The sequence below is a fragment of the Somniosus microcephalus genome, chromosome 11 (assembly GCF_052327205.1).
Source record: "Somniosus microcephalus isolate GS21.2 chromosome 11, FLI_Smic_1.0, whole genome shotgun sequence".
In the NCBI taxonomy this organism is placed as follows: domain Eukaryota; kingdom Metazoa; phylum Chordata; class Chondrichthyes; order Squaliformes; family Somniosidae; genus Somniosus; species Somniosus microcephalus.
In genome coordinates, this window is record NC_140997.1 from 12,456,209 (window position 1) to 12,480,234 (window position 24,026).

Below are 24,026 nucleotides of genomic sequence, written 5' to 3' on the forward strand. Positions count from 1 at the left end.
TGTTTGTGGGATCTTGCTGTGTGCAAATTGGCTGCCAATTTTCCTACATTACAACATTCAAAAAGAAAATACTTCATTTTAAAGCGCTTTGCAATGTCCTGAGGTCGTTGGACAACGCTATAGAAATGCAAGTCTGTCTTTCTTTAATTTACTTTGGGAAGTAACATTGATTAGGGAATGTTTCATCTTTTGTTTGTAAAGACTGTGTAACAGAACAACTGGAGGGGAAGTTGCACTATGGTACCAGCTAGTATATCCTTGCTTGTGCATTGCCTTGAAAATAATCTAATTGTATTTGGCTGAGTACCCTGTTGCCGTGAGTTGCATTTTGTAGCTTTTTTTTTGAGGACTGATTAGATGCACTTAAACTGTTTAAAAGAGTTAGTTCTTGAGCACAAGAGAAAGAGCGGAGAAAGAACTCAGCAAGCTAATTATTTTACATGATTGATTAATTGCCCCCATTTACTGTTGGGAAGGGGAAGAATTGCAATCGAGCTTGTTAAGTTTTCTTTCGTTACTCTAGTGTCAGTTTTGGCTCAGTGGTACCACTCTTGCCTCCGAGTCAGAAAGTCGAGGGTTCAAGCCCCAATTCAAAGCACATAATGGAGGCTGATGCTTCAGTGCAGTGTTGAGGGAGTGCTGCACTGTCGGAGGTGCCGTCTTTCGGATGCGACATTAAGCCGAGGCCCCGTCTTCCCCCCCCTCGGGTGGACGTAAAAGATCCCATGGCACTATTTTGATGAAGAGCGGGGGAGTTCTCTCCGGTGTCCTGACCAATATTTATCCCTCAACCAACATCACTAAAATGTATTATCTGGTCATTATCACATTGCTGTTTGTGGGAGCTTGCTGTGTGCAAATTAGCTGCTCTGTTTTCTACATTACAACAGTGACTACACTTCAAAAACTACTTCATTGGCTGTAAATCGCTTTGGGACGCCCTGAAGTGGTGAAATGCAAGTCTTTCCCTTTTTTTGAAACACGGGGGGACATTGGTGGTACTGGCTCTCCTTTCGCCTCTGGAACCCATCTTTGACCAAGCCCAGATGAATGGAGAGTTTATTCCCTCCATTTTCTGCAAGAGGACCTATCCGAAAAGGTTTTGCTTTGACCTAGTATGTGCTGGCAGCTCAATTCGGCACAATGCTGTAGTTTGCCAATCTGGCTCTTGCCAGGAAAAAGGGCAGTTGGGGTGGGAGAGTAGGAATATGACATCCATGCAGGCAAAGTTTAAGAATATTTTACTCCGCACCCAGCCATGCTACCTTTGTCCATGGAGTGCATTAAGTGCCATAAAATGTTGAACTGTTCCATTCTCCAGCATTGAGATTCCTCCCCAAAACCCTAAAATTTAAAAAAAAACAATATTATGGGAGTTAATGCTTCTCCGTCCATACTGAACGTGAAAAGCAATTTATTGGCTCTAATGTGCATTGGGACCTCTCGAAGATGTGATCATGCACTGTATAAATACAAGTTCTTTCTTTATCTTTGTAACCTCCTGCAACTCTACAACCCTCCGAGATCTCTGCGCTCCTCGAATTCTGGCCTCTTGCGCATCCCCAGTTTTTATCACCCCACCATTGGCGGCCGTGCCTTCAGCTATCTGGGCCTGAAGCTCTGGAATTCCCTCCCTCCCTCCCTCCTTTTTAAGATGCTCCTTAAAACCTACCTCTTTGTCCAAGCTTCTGTCCTAATATCGCCTTATGTGGCTCGGCGACATTTTTGTTTGATCACGCTCCTGTGAAACGCCTTGGGACGTATTACTACGTTAAAGGCGCTATATAAATGCAAGTTGGAAATATAGTTATTTCTTTTAACCGAACAATCAAAGAATATTCCAGGTCTGTAAAGCTTGATTCTAATCACTGGATAAAACTAGTGCAAATTATTTGTCTTAGCTCTGCGATTTTTCAGGGGAAAACAAATCATTTAGAAAAGTAGCCTGTTGGCCTTGGAAAATAACAAGAGACAAAATGGTGTCGATGCTGGAAATCTGAAAGAGAGAGAGAGGAAGGTGGGGTTAATGTTTTAGGTCGATGACAGCAGTTCATCTGTAACATAGAATGATACAGCACAGAAGGAGGCCATTCGGCCTGACCACGGCAGTGCCGGCTCTCTGAGCTACCAATTAGTCCCACTCCCCTGCTCTTTCCCCACAGCCCTGCAAATGTTTCCTTTTTTAAATAGAGATCCAATTCCCTTGTGAAAGTTACTATTGACTCTGCTTCCACTGCCCTTTTTAGGCAGTGCATTCCAGATCATTATAACTCGCCGAGTTTATATTAAAAAAATAATTTTAAAAATCCTCATCTCCACCCTGGCTTTTGTGCCAATTATTGTAATTCTGTGTCCTCCTGCCAGTGGAAACAGTTTCTCCCTATCTACTTTATCAAAACCCTTCATAATTTTGAACACCTCAATAAAGTCATTTTTCAGATCCGGCGACAGGTCATCAGCCTGAAACATTAACCCCATGTTTCTTGCTCCACAGATGCTGCCTGACCTGCTGAATGTTTCCAGCATTTTCTGTTTCTTTTAATTCCTTGAAACTCACCACTCTGATGAGGAATATCCCCAAAGCGTTGTGTCTGGAGCATGAAATGACACACTAGAAACTAAACAGCGCAGGAGGAGGCCATTCGGCCCATCGTGCCTGTGCCGGCTCTTTGAAAGAGCCGTCGTGCTCAGTCCCACCCCCTGCTTCTTGTCCGTAACCCTGTCAGTTCCTTATCCTCCAGTACCCGTCCGACTCCCTGTTAAAATTATTGATGGAATCGCCTTCCGCCACCTTTTCAGGTCGAGTGTTCCCGATCTCGACAACTCGCTGAGTGAAAAAAATTCTCCTCCTCTCCCCTCTAGATCTTTTGCCAATGCTTTTAAATCTATGACCTCTGGTTATAGTCTAATGTCTAAAATATACCGAAGATGAAGCAATGTCCCTCTATTGGGTTTTCTATTGGACTATGAGTTGAAGCTATTTCCATATTCAAGGCTTCCTTAAAAAACTTTTCTTTAAGTCTCATTCTCACCACTTACTCCCATCTTCAATCTTGTTCTCAGGCAACTGGTTAAGTTGCTCACCAGCACGTGTGCCAAATCTGGTAGAGCAACACTGTGACAATGTACAAGGAGGACCACCCATACTTTCCACTTGGGGACGATGGGGCACTTCCACTTACCACTCCCACCCCACCTCTTCTCGTAGCACTAGATTAGGAACATGACTGTGCCAGCAATCACGGATGTAAACCTGCATATACCCACTCCATAGCACAGTGCATTGAGACATCAAACAGCTTCACTGCAATACATCGAATGACATAGAATGTACAGCACAGGAACAGGCCATTCAGCCCAACTGGTCCATGCTGACATTTACGCTCCACACGAGCCTCCTCCCACCCCTCTTCATCTCACCCTCTCAGCATATACTTCAATTCCTTCCTCCCTCCTGTGTTTATCTCGCTTCCCCTTAAATGCATCGCTGCTATTTGCCTCAACCACTCCATGTGGTAGCGAGTTCCACATTCTTGCCATTCTCTGGGTTCTCCTGAGTTCCTTATTGGATTTATTGGTGACTATCTTGTATTTATGGCCCCCCTAGTTTTGGTCTGCCCCACAAGTGGAAACATCTTCTCTGTGTCTACCCTATCGAAACCCCTTCATAATTTTAAAGACCTCTATCAGGCCACCCCTCAGCCTCCTCTTTCCTAGAGAAAAGAGCCCCAGCCTGTTCAGTTTTCCCTCCTAGTTATAACCTCTCCGTTCTGGTATCTCTCTTACCCAGCTGGCTCGCTCACACTTTTGCTGTGAAATTTGAATGTTCAAACTGGAAAGTGGTCGAGCCCAAGCATTTGATAGTATCACGGTGCTCGTGAATGAGCTTTATGCAAACGACTTCCCTTAACCGGTTTTAACCATTTCATCCTTCCCAACTCTTTCAGCTTGGAGAGAAACAGTGCGCCAGACATCTTGCTTCTAATACAAACAGTGCAACTAAGTCAGTGCCGGAAGTAAAACTTTAGAGATAAGTTTGTTAGAGTAACTCTCAGTATCAAATGGTGGCGAGTGAATTCCTTTATAATTCATCTGAAAATAAAAGGTGTTAAGTGACATTATTCATCGTCCTCCAACTGCAACCATCAAAAATATCCAATAATATAAAAATATTGAATAGAGCTCTCCTTATGTCTTTGAATGCGAAGGACCTGCCAAGAGCAGAACTCAGCCACACAACAGCTTGCATTTATAGAGCGCCTTTAACGTAGTAAAACATCCCAAGGCGCTTCACTGGAGCGATTATCAGACAAAATTTGACACAGAGCCACATAAGGAGATATTAAGACAGAGCTTGGTCAAAGAGGTAGGTTTTAAGGAGTGTCTTAAAGGAGGAGAGAGCGGTAGAGAGGTTTAGGCAGGGAATTCCACACTCTAGGGCCCAGGCAGCTGAAGGCACGGCCACCAATGGCAGAGCGATTAAAATCGGGGATGCACAAGAGGCCAGAATTGGAGGAATGCAGGTCTCTCGGAGGGTTGTAGGGCTGGTTCGGTAAATGCAAGGCCATGGAGAGATTTGAAAACAATGATGCGAATTTTAAAATTGAGGTGTTGGTGGACCGGGAGCCAATGTAGGTCAGCAAGCACAGGGGTGATGGGTGAACGGGACTTGGTGTGGGTTAGGACATGGGGCAGTGAGCACAGGGGTGATGGGTGAACGGGACTTGGTGTGGGTTAGGACACGGGGCAGTGAGCACAGGGGGTGATGGGTGAACGGGACTGGGTGTGAGTTAGGACACGGGGCAGTGAGCACAGGGGGTGATGGGTGAACGGGACTGGGTGTGAGTTAGGACACGGGGCAGCGAGCACAGGGGTGATGGGTGAACGGGACTTGGTGTGAGTTATGACACGGGGCAGTGAGCACAGGGGGTGATGGGTGAACGGGACTGGGTGTGAGTTAGGACACGGGGCAGTGAGCACAGGGGTGATGGGTGAACGGGACTTGGTGTGGGTTAGGACACGGGGCAGTGACCACAGGGAGTGATGGGTGAACGGGACTGGGTGTGGGTTAGGACACGGGCAGCGAGCACAGGAGTGATGGGTGAACGGGACTTGGTGCGAGTTAGGACACGGGGCAGTGAGCACAGGGGGTGACGGGTGAACGGGACTTGGTGTGGGTTAGGACACGGGCAGCGAGCACAGGGGTGATGGGTGAACGGGACTTGCCGTGGGTTAGGACACGGGCAGCGAGCACAGGGGTGATGGGTGAACAGGACTTGGTGTGGGTTAGGACACGGGGCAGTGAGCACAGGGGTGATGGGTGAACGGGACTTGGTGTGGGTTAGGACACGGGGCAGTGAGCACAGGGGGTGATGGGTGAACGGGACTTGGTGCGAGTTAGGACACGGGGCAGTGAGCACAGGGGTGACGGGTGAACGGGACTTGGTGTGGGTTAGGATACGGGGCAGTGAGCACGGGGTGACGGGTGAACGGGACTTGGTGTGGGTTAGGACACGGGCAGCGTAGTTTTGAATGAGCTCAACTTTATGGAGGAGGGAAGGTGGGAGACTGGTCAGGGGAGTGTTGGAATAGTGAAGTCTAGAGGGTCCCAGGTTCAATACCTGTCTTGTGCCAAGCTAGCTGGCCTTGGCCTCCAAGCTAGGGGCAGGGGAAAGCAAAGTCGGACTGGTCTATTGTCCTGACCAGTATCCAATGACCCCTTGTGGAAAGTGCACATCATTGGACAGCAGAGGGAGGACTTCAAATAGGGCCGTGGGATCTTTTACGTCCACCTGAGAGGGCAGACGGGGCCTCGGTTTAACGTCTCATCCGAAAGACGGCACCTCCGACCAATGTTCCCTCTTAGCTGCGCGGTTGTGCAGTAATGGGAAAGATCCTCGGCCTTTCTATTGTAAATATTGCGCATGCGCAGAAATTTAAAGGGACCGTGCATTAAAAGCAACAGGCCACGCAAAACAAAGCACAGCTTACAGCGAGCATTGCTTCCGACAGCGCAGCACTCCCTCAGTACTGCACTGGAGTGTCAGCCTTGATTCTGTGCTCGAGTCTGCGGAGTGGGGACTTGAACCCACAACCTTCTGACTCCGAGACTGAGCCACGGCTAATACAATATTTCCACGTTAACTGACTCTCCATTTCCTGGTAATTAACTGTAGGTTATTGCTCAATAAATTAGTGATTGCATCAATCACTAATTCTCCAGCTTACTTGTCTTGGCATGTTCATAACTGAACTGAGCAAACATGCCTGGTTTATGGCCAAACGTTGGAAAATATTTCAGCAATATAAAATATTGCAATCTCCTTTTGTGGTTCATGAAATGGTTTTAAACCACTTGCATTTTTGAGTTCATGTGCATCTTGAAGTGGGAAAATTAAACAGATATTGTGCATGGTTTGAACCAAATACAGTATTTGGCTTCAGTTCAAGTCAGTGCAATGAAGGGAAGCATTGCTACACCCAGTGTCCCGTCCCTGCACATCCCAATCAATAATGGACTGAACCTGCTGGCACACATTCACCCATACGTATTACATGGATAACCACGTGGAGTGTGCTTTGTTTATTCATTCACCCAGCAGTTGGAATGATCTGATGATGCACTTTAAACTTACTGTGGCTTGGGATAGCATTTGAACCTCTGAGCTGTGTTATAGTGCCAGCTTGGCTCAGTGATGGCACACGCTCCTCATAACCCACACTGGGCACTGCCATTGAAACCTGCCAAAAGATGGTACCATCCTTGATGTGTGAGCCCCTCCCCACCTCTGGCACCTGCAGCACCACAGCCCTCCCGAGATCTCCGCGCTCCTCCAATTCTGGCCTCTTGCGCATCCCAGATTTTAATCGCTCCACCATTGACGGCTGTACCTTCAGCTCTACCAGGCCCCAAGCTCTACATTCCTCCGCTAAACCTCTCCGCCTCTCTACCTCTCTCTTTTTAACGCTCCTTAAAACTTACCTCTGTGACCACCAGTCTGATATCTCCTTATGTGGCTCAGTGTCAAATTTTGTCTGATAATCGCTCCTGTTGAAGCACCTCAGGACGTTTTACTATGTTATAGGTGCTATATCAGTGCAAGTTGTTGTAATGTAATGTGCCTGATTTGAAAGGGGCTTTTAGGTGTTCAGTACAGGACTGATTGATTTTTGTTTTTCCCGATGCACACAGATGAACGGCACCGGAAGCTCGGTACTTACAGGAGTGACTCCAGACGAGTCACACTCAACGTTTGTTGCTTTGGCTGTTGCAAGTACAAGCAAATCCACCGTTGCAAATGCAAGCAAATCCAGAATTGTGAACATCTCCCAGCAGATGTCTGTCAAAAACTCGAGTATAGAGGAGCAGAGGATTTTCTTGGAGACTCCCGCGGCTCAGGCGATCTCTGGGATATTTGTTTGGGTGGCACTGATCGTGACGTTTCACCAGGTGAGATTGAGGTTGCTTTTACATCGAATTGCATTGAAATTACAGCACCAAAACAGGCCACTTGGCCCAACTGGTCCACATTACTGTTTCTGCTCCACACGAGCCTCCTCCCACCCTGCTTCAACTCACCCTATCAGCATATCCTTCTATTCCTTTCTCCCACGTGTTTATCTAGCTGCCCCTTAAATGCACCTATGCAATTCGCCTCAGCAACTCCCTGTGGCAGCGGGTTCCACGTCCTAACCACTCTCTGGGTAAAGAAGTATCTCCCGAATTCTCTATCGGATTTATTGGTGAGAATCTGAAATAAAAAGCTAGTATCAGTAATTGTGACATGAAACTACCGGATTGTCGTAAAAGCCCATCTGGTTCACTGATGTCCTTTAGGGAAGGAAATCTACCATCCTTACCCGGTCTGGCCGAGATGTGACTCCAGACCCACAGCAATGTGGTTGTCTCTTAACTGCCCTCTGAAATGGCCTATCAAGCTTCTCGAGGGCAATTAGGGATGGGCGACGCCCACATCCCGTGAATGAATTTTTTAAAAGTATCTCTAACGCCTCACGTCGGTGGGACTGCCCTTGCTTGGTTCTGCTCTTGCATAGCCAGTTGTAGCCAGAGCATCTCTTCCCACATCCATACCATCACCTCCAGCATCCTCCGACGATCAATCCTTGGCTGTCTCCTCCGACGATCAACCCTTGGCTGTCTCCTCCTCCTCGTCTACATGCTGGTCCTTGTTAACCAGAAATACAGACATGAGGTCAGCTGATGATATCCAGCTCTACCTATCCTCTACCTATCCACCACCTCTCTTAACCCCTCCACTGCTTGCGTATTGCCACACTTGGATGAATCATAACGTCCTTCAGCGAAATAACGGGTTGACAAAAGCCATCATCTTCAGATCCCCCACCACAAACTCTCTACTCTTGTCATTGATTCCATCCCCCCTTTCTGGCCACTCTGTTAGGCTGAACCAGACTGTTTGCATCCTCAATGCCTTATTCGATCTCGAGCTGAACTTCTAACCCCTATATTCTCCATCACAAAGCCCAACTACTTCCACTAGGTAGCATTTCTTGCCTCCGCCCTTGCCTTAGTCCATCTGCTGCTGGAACCATCATTCATTCCTTTGTCTCCTCCAGACCCAATTACTCCAATGCCCTCCTCACTGGCCTTCCGTCCTCCACCCTCTGAGGGCCCTGGTGAGACCACACCTGGAGTATTGTGGACAGTTTTGTTCTCCTTACTAAGGAAGGATATACTTGCCATAGAGGGAGTTCAACGAAGGTTCACCAGACTGGTTGCTGGGATGGGGGGATTGTCCTATGAGGAGAGATTGAGTAGACTAGGCCTATATTCTCTAGATTTTAGAAGAATGAGAGGTGATCTCATTGAAACATACAAAATTCTTACAAGGCTTGACAGGGTAGATGCAGGAAGAATGTTTCCCCTGGCTGGGGAGTCTAGAACCAGGGGTCAGTCTCAGAATAAGGGATCGGCCATTTAGGACTGAGATGAGGAGAAATTTCTTCACTCAGAGGGTGGTGAATCTTTGGAATTCTCTACCCCAGAGGGCTGTGGAGGTTCAGTCGTTGAGCATATTCAAGACAGAGATCGATAGATTTTTGAATATTAAGGAAATCAAGGGATATGGAGATCGGGCGGGAAAGTGGAGATGAGGTAGAAGATCAGCCATGATCTTATTGAATGGCGGAGCAGGCTTGAAGGGCCGAATGGCCGACTCCTGCTCCTATTTCTTATGTTCATATGATGGACGGCTAAGAATAGGTAAACTCTTGGTTTCTGGCGAGGCAGATTAGTGCAACACCATACCATAATGCAGTCTGACTTGAACAGGGCTTGACCAGAAGCATAAAGCTGGCCTGCTTACCTGATAGATAGAAAAAATGAACTTTTATAAAGCACTTTTCACATCCTCGGGACCAATGTTGCCTTTAATTTTTTTTGGGTGCGCAGCCCCTTCAGATTCCTGCCTACGTGCGGTTCTTCCTATTGTAAAGCTGGCAAGTGGCCTGTGCGGGAGCTCCAGACAGCTGGGCCATCGCGCAGCTTAAAGAGAACGTTGCTCAGGACATTCCAAAGTGCGTCACCGCCAGTTAAATTACTTTTGAAGTGTAGTCACTGTTGTGCAGGAAGAAGGCAGTGGCCAACTTTTACACAGCAAGGTCCCACAAGCCGTGATATAATTGACCAGTTAATCTGTTTCTGATGATCTGAAACAAAAAAACGGACACGGCTGTTTCTGTTGGTGGTCGAGGGATAAATGTTGGCCAGAACACTGGGGCGAACTCCCCTGCTCTTCGTCAAGTGGTGCACGGGATCTTTTACATCACCCCGAGAAGGCAGACTAGACCTTGTTTTCAATGTCTCATCCGAAAGACGGCACCTCCAACACTGAAGCACTCCCGCGGTACTGCAGCCTGGATTTTATGCTCAAGCCTCTGGAGTGGGGCTCAAACCCACAACCCACTCCAGGGACTTGAGCACATAAAGCTAGGCTGACACTCCCAGCGCAGTACTGAGGGAGCGCTGCACTGTCTGAGGTGCCGTCTTTTGAATGAGACGTTAAACCGGGGTCCCGTCTACTCTCTCAGGTGGACATAAAAGATCCCACGGCACTATTTTGAAGAAGAGCAGGGGAGTTCGCCCCAGTGTCCTGGGTCAATATTTATCCCTCAATCAACATCACTAAAACAGATTATCTGGTCATCATCACATTGCTGTTTGTGGGAGCTTGCTGTGCGCAAATTGGCTGCCGCGTTTCCCACATTACAACAGTGACTCCACTTCAAAAGTACTTCATTGGCTGTAAAGCGCTTTGAGACAGCCGGTGGTCGTGAAAGGCGCTATAGGAATGCAAGTCTTTCTTTCTTAGCGGCAAGAGTGCTACCTACTGAGCCACAGCTGACACAATAGAGGATTAGTGAGTGATTCAGTAGTTGGTAATTATCTAGACATGTAGGTAACCACTTGCTAGGGATACTTTCAAAGCTTCTATTGTGTAAGTAACTCTTGCTGTAGTGTACAAACTCTGGGCAGAGTCTCTACTACATTTCTATTGTGTAAGTAACTCTTGCTGTAGTGTACAAACTCTGGGCAGAGTCTCTACAACATTTCTATTGTGTAAGTAACTCTTGCCGTAGTGTACAAACTCTGGGCAGAGTCTCTACAACATTTCTATTGTGTAAGTAACTCTTGCCGTAGTGTACAAACTCTGGGCAGAGTCTCTACAACATTTCTATTGTGTAAGTAACTCTTGCTGTAGTGTACAAACTCTGGGCAGAGTCTCTACTACATTTCTATTGTGTAAGTAACTCTTGCTGTAGTGTACAAACTCTGGGCAGAGTCTCTACTACATTTCTATTGTGTAAGTAACTCTTGCCGTAGTGTACAAACTCTGGGCAGAGTCTCTACAACATTTCTATTGTGTAAGTAACTCTTGCCGTAGTGTACAAACTCTGGGCAGAGTCTCTACAACATTTCTATTGTGTAAGTAACTCTTGCCGTAGTGTACAAACTCTGGGCAGAGTCTCTACAACATTTCTATTGTGTAAGTAACTCTTGCCGTAGTGTACAAACTCTGGGCAGAGTCTCTACTACATTTCTATTGTGTAAGTAACTCTTGCTGTAGTGTACAAACTCTGGGCAGAGTCTCTACTACATTTCTATTGTGTAAGTAACTCTTGCTGTAGTGTACAAACTCTGGGCAGAGTCTCTACTACATTTCTATTGTGTAAGTAACTCTTGCCGTAGTGTACAAACTCTGGGCAGAGTCTCTACAACATTTCTATTGTGTAAGTAACTCTTGCCGTAGTGTACAAACTCTGGGCAGAGTCTCTACAACATTTCTATTGTGTAAGTAACTCTTGCTGTAGTGTACAAACTCTGGGCAGAGTCTCTACTACATTTCTATTGTGTAAGTTCTTCTTATCGTGTCCACGGACAGTCTATACATAGCCCAGCCAGAACTGGACACATTTTTGCGCCTTGTTGTTGAATTCGGCAAGATCTGCAACAGTGCAGGGTTCCTCTAACGATGGGCATTGCAGGAGATGTTGCATAGTCTGTGCCTCAGTTCCACATTCACAAGTTGTCGGGCTGGTTGACTATCCCCATTTGCTTAGTGACACCTTTGAGCAACCTACACCAGTCCTAAGTCTGTTAAGGCACTTCCAGGTTGCCCAGTTGCAATTAGCTCCTGGGGGAAGGCTTTCATCAGGTAAAATTTCCATCGCTGGGGGTTGTTCAAGACTGGCGAGCCGGTCTTTCCACAAGGCGATGCGGGCTTCAGATGAGGTTGATTGTAATGGAACAACACTGTTCATGAAGCTCTTCCTTGACTTTAGGCGGCTGGGTGTAGGTGTATGACAATGCAGAGGGTGCCTCTCATCTGATGTTTGACGGAGTTGCTCGCTCTTGCTGGCTACCGTTCTTCTTATATCAGGGGGAGCGATACCCGCCAGGATATATAGGCTGTTGGTGTTTGTTGGTTTTAAGCAACCTGTGATAAATCGGCAGCTTACATTCAGAACGGCATCCATCTTCTTGGCATGAGTAGACCTTTCCCATGTAGGGCAGGCGTATTCGGCAGTGGAATAGCAAAGAGCAAGTGCACTGGTTCGCAATGTTTTCGGGCTTGCTCCCCATCTTGTGTTAGTGAGCTTATTCAGGATGTTGATTGTGTAAGTAACTCTTGCTGTAGCGTACAAACTCTGGCAGAGTCGCTACAATATTTCTATTGTGTTGATTGGTTGTTTGCTCAGCTGAAGTAAATGTCTTGGATCACGTAGAAAGCGCTCAATAATCTGCTGTGTAAATTACTCCCCTGTTTTATGTTTGCCATTTTAGTTTTTAAAAAATCCCTGTTAACTCCGCCAATCGAATGAGCCACTCCAACACAATTAGAGGATAATAGAAAGGACGTCCTTAAGGTGTGACTTGTACAATGAATTTTACTGGAAAAAGTTGACATGAGCCCCACGCAACAGTTGTACTGGAACTCTGTGATCTTCTGGGCCCAAGTTGCTTCATTGGAATCAATCAACGTGTTGGACACAGAGGCATCATGGGTTCTCTGGGCCTCTGGTTCCCATTCTTCTCTCAGGAGGGGTCCAATCGGCATCTCCCCTGCCCCCGGCCAAGATCACAACCTGACCTTTTCAGGGAACGATGGGCCTAGAGGATTAAGCCTGTTGCTCTGTTGCTGCAGTCCACCAGGGTGCTAACACATTGAAATTAATGAGTCTACAAACTATGCATTGCAGCTCCCCCCATGGGTCAGGGCCACCTGATGTGACCCTGAGCCCTACAGACCATTGAAGGCCTTGGGTTTAATCCATGGTCTGCGCTGATTACATATAACATCGAATTTACAGCACCGAAACAGGCCATTCGGCCCAACTGGTCTAGGCCGGTGTTTATGCTCCACTCGAGCCTCCTCCCACCCCTCTTCATCTCGCCCTATCTGCATCAACTTTCTCCCTTGTGTTTATCTAGCTTCCCATTAAATGCTATTTGCCTCAACTGGTCCCTGTGGTACCAAGTTCCACATTCTCATCACTCTCTGGGTAAAGAAGTTTCTCCTGTGTTCCTTATTGGATTTATTGGTGACTATTTTATATTTATTGTCCCTAGTTTAGACCTGCGGTTATGGTAGCATAGTGGTTATGTTATTGGGCTAGTAACCCAGAAGCCTGGCCTAATGATCTGGAGATATGAGTTCAAATCCCACCACGGCAGCTGGCGAATTTAAATTCAGTTAATTAAATCTGGAATTAAAGCTAGTATCAGTAATGGTGACCATAAAACTACCGGATTGTCGTAAAAACCCATCTGGTTCACTAATGTCCCTTTCAGGAAGGAAATCTGCCGTCCTTACCCACAGCAATGCGCACTCCATTGTATAAAAGGAAGCGACTCACCACCACCTTCTCGACTAGGAATGGGCTATAAATTCATCCCGTGAATGAATATGGCCCCTAGTTTTGGTCTCTTTCGCCCCCCACGCCCCTAACACACTGTAGATGTTGTATCTGTAGAGAGGGGAGTTGGCCTGCATTCCCATTCCAATCATTAACTCCCTCTGGGAAGTATGTGTGTCCAGGGAGTGCAGGCTTGCCCTCCGCGTGTTGCATCGACCGGCGACACTCACTGTCCAGACTCGGAGCAGAAAAATGGGCCGCTTGGCAAGGTGGCAGGTGATGCTGGTGGAACTGCCACAATCCGCACCTTCAGGAGGAAGAACATCGAGGAAAAAACTGGGAGACCAAAAGAAAAACTTTGTCAAGATTGAATGTTAATATTGAGCAATCTCGCTATCACATCGGTAAATCAGAATGGGTCCAAAGTGTCCGTGAATTTCTCTCTTTATCTGCAGCGCGGCTGTTAATCATTAGCAGCGCACCAGTGAGCACCTACCAACAAACTGGTCAGAACCTAAGTAATAAATTAGATAATAGTACCGGCCGTGAAAGTAGAACGGCAGCTGTCGCTCCTTGCTGTAAATCTGGTTTACGAGCAATATTCACAGCATGGTTTTAAAAAGTGCACAATCGAGGTGAAGGGTCAAAACCCATAGTGTAGGGCAGCAACAAGGCTTCAGAGTGATATTGGTGATTAAACGATGCCATGCTTGGGTTTTAAATGCCTAAAGATTGTAAGAAGGGGGAACGTTTGGGGGGAAAGTAGCAAAGCTTTATAACACACCTTTTGCTTGCAGTGCTATCTCCTAGAATGTTGTAAGCTGGACTTCTACCCCTAGTGGTATCAGTCATGGCTCAGTGGTAGCACTGAGTCACAAGGTTGAGAGTCCCACTCCAGAGACTTGAGCACATAATCTAGGCTGACACTCCCAGTGCAATCCTGAGGGAGGGCTGCACTGTCAGAGGAGCTGTCATTTTGGATGAGATGTTGAACCGAGGCCCCATCTCCCTTCTCAGGTGGACGTTAAAGATCCCGTGGCATTATTTTGAAGAAGAGTAGGGGAGTTCTTCCCGGACATGCCGAGGCCATGAAAGGCGCTATATAAATGCAAGTCTTTTTTAGTATGCAGAAGTGCAGTTAAGCATCACTTACTGAACCAGGACTGTGGGCATGGTTTGGGTGCAACACTGCGGTTTGGCAAGGCTTTGACACTTAACTTTTGCCCTCTGCTCTAATCTAGTTACCTACAGTCTCCACTCCATAAAATTACCCCCACAATTCAGTGTCCGTTAATACTAATTGGTCGAACCGTTTTGGAGAGAGACTGAGGGTGGCTGGCTAGTTGCAACCACTGGGGGAGGATATGTCGGTGCTCTCCCAAATTATTTTCTGCACGGATTGCATTTCCCCTCTCCTCCACTCCAAATCCTGAAACTTTCTTTGTTGCCTCCCCCCCCCCCCCCCCCCCCCCCAAACACTACAGGTCATGCCTCTTATGGGGTGTAGAATGCTTTTATAAGAGGGCAGGGCTGTCCAAGTTTCTCGTCTTCGAGCTGTGAGGGTGTATATCATGGAGCGATAGAGGCCACATAGTAACAGCAATGGGAACGTCGATTTAAACTTCCTATCAGCAGCTCAAGGTATTTGAATGTGGATCATATGGTTCTGATGTAGGATTTATCCACCAATCAGGCTAGGAACAAAAGCAAAATACTGTGGATGTTGGAAATCTGAAATAAAAGCAGAAAATGCTGGAAATACTCAGCAGGTCAGGCAGCATCTGTGGAGAGAGAAACAGAGAGTTAACGTTTCAGGTCAATGACCTTTCGTCAGAACTGGAAGAAGTTCGAGACATAACAGGTTCTTGGCAAGTACAGAGGCAGGGAAAGGGAGGAGAGGAAAGAACAAAAGGGAAGGCCTGTGGTAGGGCGGCGGGCGGGAGAGATTTAAATGAGAAAAGGGGTGATGATGCGAGGCAAAAGGGGACAAGTAAAGAAACAAAAGATGGGTCTAGAGGAGGTGTAAATGGCAACAGCAGAAACATTACCAGCACCTGCTGTCCGAGAAAATGGGAGCGGTGGTTATGAGCTTTGTGCTAACTTCTTATGAAGTGCTAGGAACGGCCATTTTCAAACTTCCATTCTCTCAAACTTTAGAGAGGACAAGCGAAGGTGTAAAGTGCAAATAGAACTCGGTTGACAGATGGCCGTTTCTTGCTCTGGATTTTTATGTTCCAGCTTTAATTGCACTTTGTTTGTGTTCCCAATCTGCCTGGCTTGTTGCGTGGCTAAGCCTAATCACACCTAACTTTTTATAATACTGATTTTTTTTGTTTTAAATATTATTTTCTCTAGCTATTAATTGTGGAACCCCCGTTCTTGCTCCTTCCTTGCTCTTTTTTTTTCCTTTCCAAAATCCAAAATATAGGAGCAGGAGGAGGCCATTCGGCCCCTCGAGCCTGTTCCGCCATTCAGTGAGATCATGGCTGATCTGCGACCTAACTCCATATACCTGCCTTTGGCCCATATCCCTTCAAACGCTGCATTTGTAACTATTTTCTTCCATTCCTCCCGCTCCTTTCTTGGCCAAGTTTCTCCTGTTTCTTCCCCGCCCCCCTTTTCTCTCTCCATGTTGATTTCTTGCTCTGTTCTATTCCATGGTGCCCTCTAAAGACAGTTGAGGCCAACTTATTAAATATATTCAAGAAGGAGTTGGATATATTTCTTAAAGCTAAAGGGATCAAGGGATATGGGGAGAAGGCAGGGACAGGGTACTGAATTTGGATGATCAGCCATGATCTCATTAAATGGCAGAACAGGCTCGAGGGGCCGAATGGCCTACTCCTGCTCCTATCTTCTATGTTTCTAATACTTCGTCGTACCTACAAGGCTACGGACCTAGAGCTGGAAAGTGGGATTGGGCTGGATAGCTCTCTTTTGACCGGCACAGACATGATGGGCCGAATGGCCTCCTTCTGTGCCAATGGGGAGAAAGCAGGGACAGGGTACTGAATTTGGATGATCAGCCATGATCTCATTGAATGGCGGAGCAGGCTCGAGGGGCCGAATGGCCTACTCCTGCTCCTATCTTCGATGTTTCTCTGTGCCGTAAACTTCTATGATGTGCAAGCATGAAAAGTGTGCATTGGCAAGCTATTCTCTCTGAGGCCTCACACGCAGGCTCTTGCTCAATGCTCGCGCACAACCCCCAGCAAGGGAAGGGGGGGCAGGGGCAAAATAACTATCATTGTTTCCCCCTCCCCCCAGTGTGGAGGCACTGAGGCCAACTGCAGTACCCTGACCACTTGAGATCCGTTAACTGAGCACAGACTGGGAATCAAACCTGGGACCATCCTGGTCTGGATCACTCGGCTACTTAATTGACCAGTTGAGCCATCAACAACAACAACTTGCATTTATATAGCGCCTTTAACGTAGTTAAAAACGTCCCAAGGCGCTTCACAGGAGCGATTATCAAACAAAATTTGACACCGAGCCACATAAGGAGATATTAGGGCAGGCGACCAAAAGCTTGGTCAAAAGAGGTAGGTTCTAAGGAGCGTCTTAGAGGAGGAGGAGAGTGTGCCGGAGAGGTTTAGGGAGGGAATTCCAGAGCTTGGGGCCCAGGTAACTCAAGTCACGGCCGCCAATGATGGAGCGATGAAAATCGGGGATGTGCAAGAAGCCGGAGTTGGTGGAGCGCAGAGATCTGAGGGTTGTAGGGCTGGAGGAGGTTACAGAGATGGGGAGTGGCCAGGCCATGGAGGGATTTAAAATTAAGGACAAGCTGCCAAGTGCCTTTTTTATTTAAGTACGTTCTCTTCTACACTTGCTTAATCTGCAATCACTTGGAATTGAACGGGGCGTTTATTTTTTTTTCAATGAATTAGTAACCTCCACCTGAAGCTCCTGCTCGGTGACGATGATGACGATGACTAGAATCTCCTGAGGCTTCAAGGTTGCGTATTTGGATTTTTTTTTTAATCAGTAACTCATGGGGCTGTGCCTGCCGGGGACGTGTGCGCTGCATTGTTTGCTGTGCCTTGATGAGGTTTGCAGTCCAGGTCAGGATGTGTAATCTGCCACCTGCGGAGGCAGGTGATGCCTGGTACAGGAAGAATGTGACCGCTCCAAGTCCTGGGGACCAAAGTGCCCCGAGTCAGAGTGTCACTAGAAACGTCAGCTGCGGTGCATTGAATTACTGTTTGATAAACGCATTCGGCTGCACGTAATTTCATGACGATTTGCTTTTAAACTTAAATGTACAGGACAAAAGTTTGGCGTTGTGTTTTACACTTGTTTACACGTTAGTGCAATTATATATTTTGCTCAGAGAATTTACAGGAGCAGACAGTCATGCAAAATGAGTCTGTTGGCATTGTTTTTTTTGTTTTCCTTTTTTCAAGTATTTCTCCAATTCCCTTTTAAAAGTTACTATTGAATCTGCTTCCACCGCCCTTTCAGGCAGCACATTCCGGCTCATCATAACACGCTGCGTAAATAAAAATTCTCATCTCCCCTCTGGTTCTTTTGCCAATTATCCTAATTTCCGTGGCTCTCTTTTAAAGAGGGGTGGGGTTCTTCTGATGCCCTGGTTGCATTTTATTTGCTATTTGTGGGTCCTCGCTGCGAGGAAATTAACTGCTGAATTTGCTTACATAAGAACCGTGACTGCATGCAAAATGTAATTCCTTGGCCAGATGGGATGTTTTCCCATGTTAAAGCTCTATCTGAATGCAAGTTGTTTACGGGTGTCTGGGTGAGCGGAGGATCTGCCGTGGCCGTGGTGCCGCACCCCACGGCCGGATAGGCTGCTCTATTTACTGGCGCGAAAGGTGGCCATTTTGGACGAGGCGCTGTCTGGTAGAATTCCGAAAGGAGAGGCAAACGTAAATCTTGCCCGTTGGTGATTTGAGAACCAGGAATGTTTCTGTGCTGTCACCCCAATAACAATCGGCATTCGTGAGCAGCAGAAAGGTTTGTTACTGTGTGGGTTATAGATGTACCGTTCAGGTTAGAATCATTTTGATTTAAAGTACAGAGTGTATGATCTTTTAATTCCCATCATCTCTTTAATTCCCCTCTCTCAACAGATTTACCAACATCTCCGACACTACAGCACCCCCAATGAGCAGCGTTATATTCTCCGAATCCTTTTCATCGTCCCTATCTATTCCTTCGACTCCTGGCTCAGCCTGCTCTTCATCAGCAATGATCAGTACTACGTTTACTTTGACTCCATGCGAGATTGTTACGAAGGTGAGCAACCGTCGTGATAACCGGAAATTAGTTGGGTTTTTTTTATGTTAAATTTTGACCCGCTGAGAAGGAAGCATCGTAATAATCAATAAAAGCCTCATCGGCGTTGATCTTTGACCGAGCTCTCGGAGCATCTCTCCCTCTTTCTCTCTTCCTCCCTCCCTCCCACGCTCTCCCCCTCGCTCGCTCGTTCTCTCTCCCTGTTCTTGGGATATGGCTAATGCTTAACGGTCCAGCACTAGTTGATGATGTAGGGTTGCCAACGCTCCAGGATTGCCCTGGAGTCTCCAGGAATGAATCTCCTGGACCCCTGCTGTGAGCAACACCCGGGAGAAAAGCCATTGTGTTTATTATCATTTCTTTTGATCACTTTCCTTTATTATTTATAAAAAAATATTGGGGATTGGGGATGGGGTGGGGTAGGCTGTTTGACTGACGGTCAACAATCACCCAATGGGGTAACAAAGAGCCTGTTTGTTTTCCATTGGGAAGTGGGTGGGCTGTGAGGAGGGACGTGTCGGGTGACCAGTGACTGGAGTGTGGGGGGCGGGGCAGTTCGAGGCATATGATTAAATCTCCAGGAATACCTCCAAGCAGAGTTGGCAACCGTACATTGATGTGACATCTGAGTGGCATTCTAAGAGTCAACCACATATTGTGAACCACGGCCAGTTGAAAGATTTTGGTGAACCAGTTGGGTTTATCCAGCCACCTGGTGCCTTTCATGATCATTTGTTTCTGGTGCCAGAAATGATCAGCTTTATTCCGTTTTGAAACTTGCCATGGTGGGATTTGAATTCATGGGCTCCTGGATTATAAGCCCTGTACCACGTGTTATTATTTCCTGGATTCACTTTACACTGTGCAAAACTTTTGGCATGTTTACGATGGTAACAGCGCTATATAAATTGCAAGTTCTAATTCTGAATGCATGTAAGGTGAGGTAAATATACAGTCGCTGAATTCATTTATGTTGGGATTCCTTTGGAGAACATCCATGATTGTCACTTTCTTGAAAGGGTGAAGAATTCTCTTGCTTCCTTTCTCCTCCTTCCAGAAGGATGGTTATTATTGAAAAACACGAGGCTAATGGCTGACTGCAGAGTCATTCTCTCTGGTACCTGGCTGGACAAAGTGTTAATTTCCAGCAATTGACGAGCATTCTCTGTAACTGAGAGAAATGGACCTTTTCGCACCCTCTGTTTCGGCTTATCTTCCTAGAATTTTCAATGCTACACAGTCACAGTCATACGGCACAGGAGGAGGCCATTCGGCCCATTGAGCCCGTGCCGGCTCTCTGTAGAGCAATCCAGTCAGTCCCATTCCCCCGCTCTATCCCTGTAGCCCTGCAAGTTTATTTCCCTCAAGTGCCTATCCAGTCTCCCCTTGAAAACACTGAGTGTCTCCGCTTCCACCACTTCCGTTGGCAGCGAGTTCCAGGTCATCACCACTCGCTGCGTTAAAAAAAAGTTTTTCCTCACGTCCCCCCTGTATCTCTTGCCCAAAACCTTAAATCTGTGTCCCCCAGTCCTTGTACCATCAACTAGTGGGAACAGCCTTTCTCTGTCTAGCCTATCCAAACCCGTCATAATCTTGTACACCTCTATCAAATCACCCCTCGACCTCCTTTGCTCTAATGAAAACAAATCCAGCTTCTCCAACCTGTCCTTGTAGCTAAGATCCCCCATCCCCGGAACCATTCTGGTAAATCTCCTCTGCACCCCCTCGAGGGCCTTCACATCCTTCCTAAAGTGTGGTGACCAGAACTGGACGCAATACTCCTGTTGAGGTTGACTTTCTTTCAGTCTGCAAGCCAGGAGAGATACTCCATGGTGATGTTTCACCATGAACGAGGTGAACGAGTTTCTTAAGGATAAGTTGATGCTGAGAGTTGGCACAGGAGAAGCGTCTATGTTGCTTTGACAAGTATAGTATAGTAAATTGTGTAATTACTGTTTGTACTGAGTATTTTTCATTTACCTGTTTGATGTGAACTAAAGATTTTGGTGTACAGCCTGAGCTTCAGTCTAGGAGATTCATCCATCTTCTGATGTTGAAGAGGTCACGTGGTGGCACGTGAGATAGAATCTTACAGAACAGTAGGAGGCCTTTCGGCCCATCGTGCCTGTGCCGGCTCTTTGAACGAGCGATCCAACTAGTCCCCCTCCCCTGCTTCCCATTGGGCTGCAAGCTGTTTCCTTTTCAGGTATATATCCAATCACCTTCCAGGGAGGGAGAGTACAGTGGCATGATTTCTCTGACCCCTAGGTGTCGCTACATTTACCTAGATAGTGGGCAGGTGAAGGCATCCTCTCAAATGTAGTCTGCTTAGGGAGTTGGGAGAGGTGCCAGTGATGCTGAATCTGAAGAGACTATCTAACATAAACACCCAAAAATATAACTAGGCCGAATGTCCTTCCTCACCCATATTCATCCTGTAATTTTCACAGAGAAAAATGTGTATTGAGGGGTAGGGACAGTGAGGTGAAATTGAAAACGTAATCTCAAAGAATGTCCACATAAGAACATAACACAAGAATTAGGAGCTGGACCAGGCCACACAGCCCCCTCAAGCCTGCTCCGCCATTCACTAAGATCATGGCTGATCTTCGAACTCAGTGTTAGGGGGGATTAAATATGCGGAGTTATGGGGATAGGGCTTGGGTGGGATGGCTGTCGGTGTAGGGACCGGGTGCTAGGGTTTGGATGATCAGCCATGATCTCGTTGAATGGCGGAGCAGGCTCGAAGGGCCGAATGGCCTACTCCTGCTCCTAGTTTCTATGTTTCTATGTTTCAACTCCACTTTCCCGCCCGATCCCCCCCCTATCCCTTGATTCCCCTAGAGTCCAAAAATCTATTGATCTCCACCTTGAATATACTCAACGACTGAGCATCCACAGCCCTCTGGGGCCGAGGATTCCAAAGATTCACAACCCTCTGAGTGAAGAAATTCCTCCTCATCTCAGTCTTAAATGGCCGACCCCTTATCCTGAGACTCTGCCCCCTAGTTCTAGACTCTCCAGCCAGGGGATATATTCCAAATATACTGACTTTTTTTGCTTTCCCTGCAATATTTCCACCAATATTTATGAAGAATTTACACCACAGAAACAAGCCATTTGGCCCATCTGGTCCATGCCAGTGTTTATGCTCCACATGAGCCTCTTCATCTCACCCCATCAACATAACCTTCTGTTCCTTTCTCCCTCATGTGTTTTTCTAGCTTCCCCTTAAATAAAAAAATACTTGCATTTATATACCTTTCACGACCACGGAAAGTGCTTTACAGCCAATGTAGTCACTGTTGTAGTGTAGGAAGAGCGACAGCCAATTTGCGCACAGCAAGCTCCCACAAACAGCAATGTGATAATGACCAGATAATCTGTTTTTAGTGATGTTGATTGAGGGATAAATATTGGCCCAGGACACCGGGGAGAACTCCCCTGCTCATCTTCAAAATCATGCCATGGGATCTTTCCTGTCCACCGGAAAGAGCAGACGGGGCCTCGGTTTAACGTTCTCATCCAAAAGACGGCACCTCTGACAGTGTAGCTCTCTCTCAGCACTGCACTGGGAGTGTCGGCCTAGGTTTCTGTGCTCAAGTGGGGACTTGAACCCACAACCTTCTGACTCCGAGGCGATGGTGCGACCCACTGAGCCACAGCTGACACTCCTCAATGCATCTAATACGGATTGAATGAACTGCACCTTACTAAATGAAACTAACCCAAGATATGATGCAACCCAAGGAAAGTGAAGGACTGAACGCAGTCATTTAGCCCATTGAAGCTCATCTGTCTAGAATCCGAAATCTCATCTTGGCATTCAGCTACATATTGAACCTCTCCGATATTGTTGCTTCCATTACCCTTCCGGTTAGATGACTCCAAACAGTTATCACTCTTCCAAGTGAAGCAATTCTTCCTACTCTCTGGTTTTTAAAATTTGCTTTTCACTAAGTTTGCATTTATATCTCCTGAAATTTGAATGAATTTTAAAATCCGAATTGCCTCTGGATTCAATCTTGGTCAACACTCAAACAACAATCAACATCACTAAAAACCCTCGCCTTTGAGTCAGAAGGTTGTGGGTTCAAGTCCCCGCTATCGTACTCAAACAAAGCTAATGCCTTAAGAGGATTACATCGCTCTTACGCTAAGTCTGTGTCATGGGCAGCTCGCCTCTTTGCTCCTGCCATTCGCTCAACGGTAAACAAAAAATGAACTTTGTGTGACACAGTCAGAGACTGGAGGTTCAAATTCTTTAATTGATTCCATTCTGTCACAAGATTGATAACCTGGAAGAGCAGGTTTGTTTTGTGGGTGTGCCCTACACAAGCACAGGAGATGTGTGTTCTGATCAGTCTACAGTGGTCGGGCTTTGGCTTATTTATTAATAAAGAAAGTCTTGCATTTCTACAGTGCCTTTCACAATCTTGGGACGCCCCGGAGTGCTTTACAATTGAGTACTTTCTGAAGAGTAGTCACTGTTGTAATGTAGGAAACGCAGCAGCTAATGTGCGCTCAACAAGCTCCCATAAGCAGCATTGTGATAATGACCAGATTAATCTGTTTTTTACGTGTTGTTTGCGGGATTAATATTGACCAGCACAAGCTCACTTTATAAATAAATCTTAGTGTGTGCCTAAGGTTCCCTACATTACGACAGTGTCTACACTCCAGAAGTACTTCATTGGCTGTAAAGCTCTTTGGGATGTCCTGAAGTTGGGAGAAAGTTTTTCTTCCTCCCAAGGAAAAATTTGCAGGCCTGTGGGAATAGAGCGGGAGAGTAGGACTAATTGAATAGCTCTTTCAAAGAGCACGATTGACTGAATGGGCCTCCTTTTGTGCTGTAAGTTTCAATGATTCTATATTCCAATGAACACAGGATTGCTAGTAATTACAGGTTATGCTGTACATCTGGCTTGCCTGCAAAGTATGTCCCTTGGATATTATTTTTCTCAAACACTTTATTAAAAAAATATTTTTTTTAAATTTTTTTTTAAAGTACTTCACTGGCTGTAAAGCGCTTTGGGACGTCATGAGGTTGTGAAAAGCGTGATATAAAGAAAGACTTGTATTTCTATAGCGCCTTTCACTACCACCGGATGTCCCAAAGCGCTTTACAGTCAATGAAGTACTTTTGAAGTGTAGTCACTGTTGTAATGTAGGAAACGCAGCAGCCAATTTGCACACAGCAAGCTCCCACAAACAGCAATGCGATAATGACCAGATAATCTGTTTAGTGATGTTGGTTGAGGGATAAATATTGGCCCCAGGACACCGGGGAGAACTCCCCTGCCCTTTATCGAAATAGTGCCGTGGGATCTTTTTATGTCCACCTGAGAGAGCAGACGGGTTTAACGTCT

At 46.5% G+C, this 24,026-nt stretch overlaps 1 protein-coding gene across 2 annotated transcripts in view; it reads left to right on the forward strand.

Moving 5' to 3' along the window:
* tmem184a (transmembrane protein 184a) overlaps nt 1–24,026 on the forward strand; it is a 53,935-nt gene that overhangs the window by 895 nt on the left and 29,014 nt on the right. For both annotated transcript variants that reach the window (XM_086000224.1, XM_086000223.1), the window contains exons 2-3: nt 7,193–7,450; nt 18,492–18,657. In XM_086000224.1, the coding sequence (XP_085856350.1) occupies nt 7,193–7,450; nt 18,492–18,657 (424 nt within the window). The remainder of the gene's footprint in view (nt 1–7,192; nt 7,451–18,491; nt 18,658–24,026) is intronic.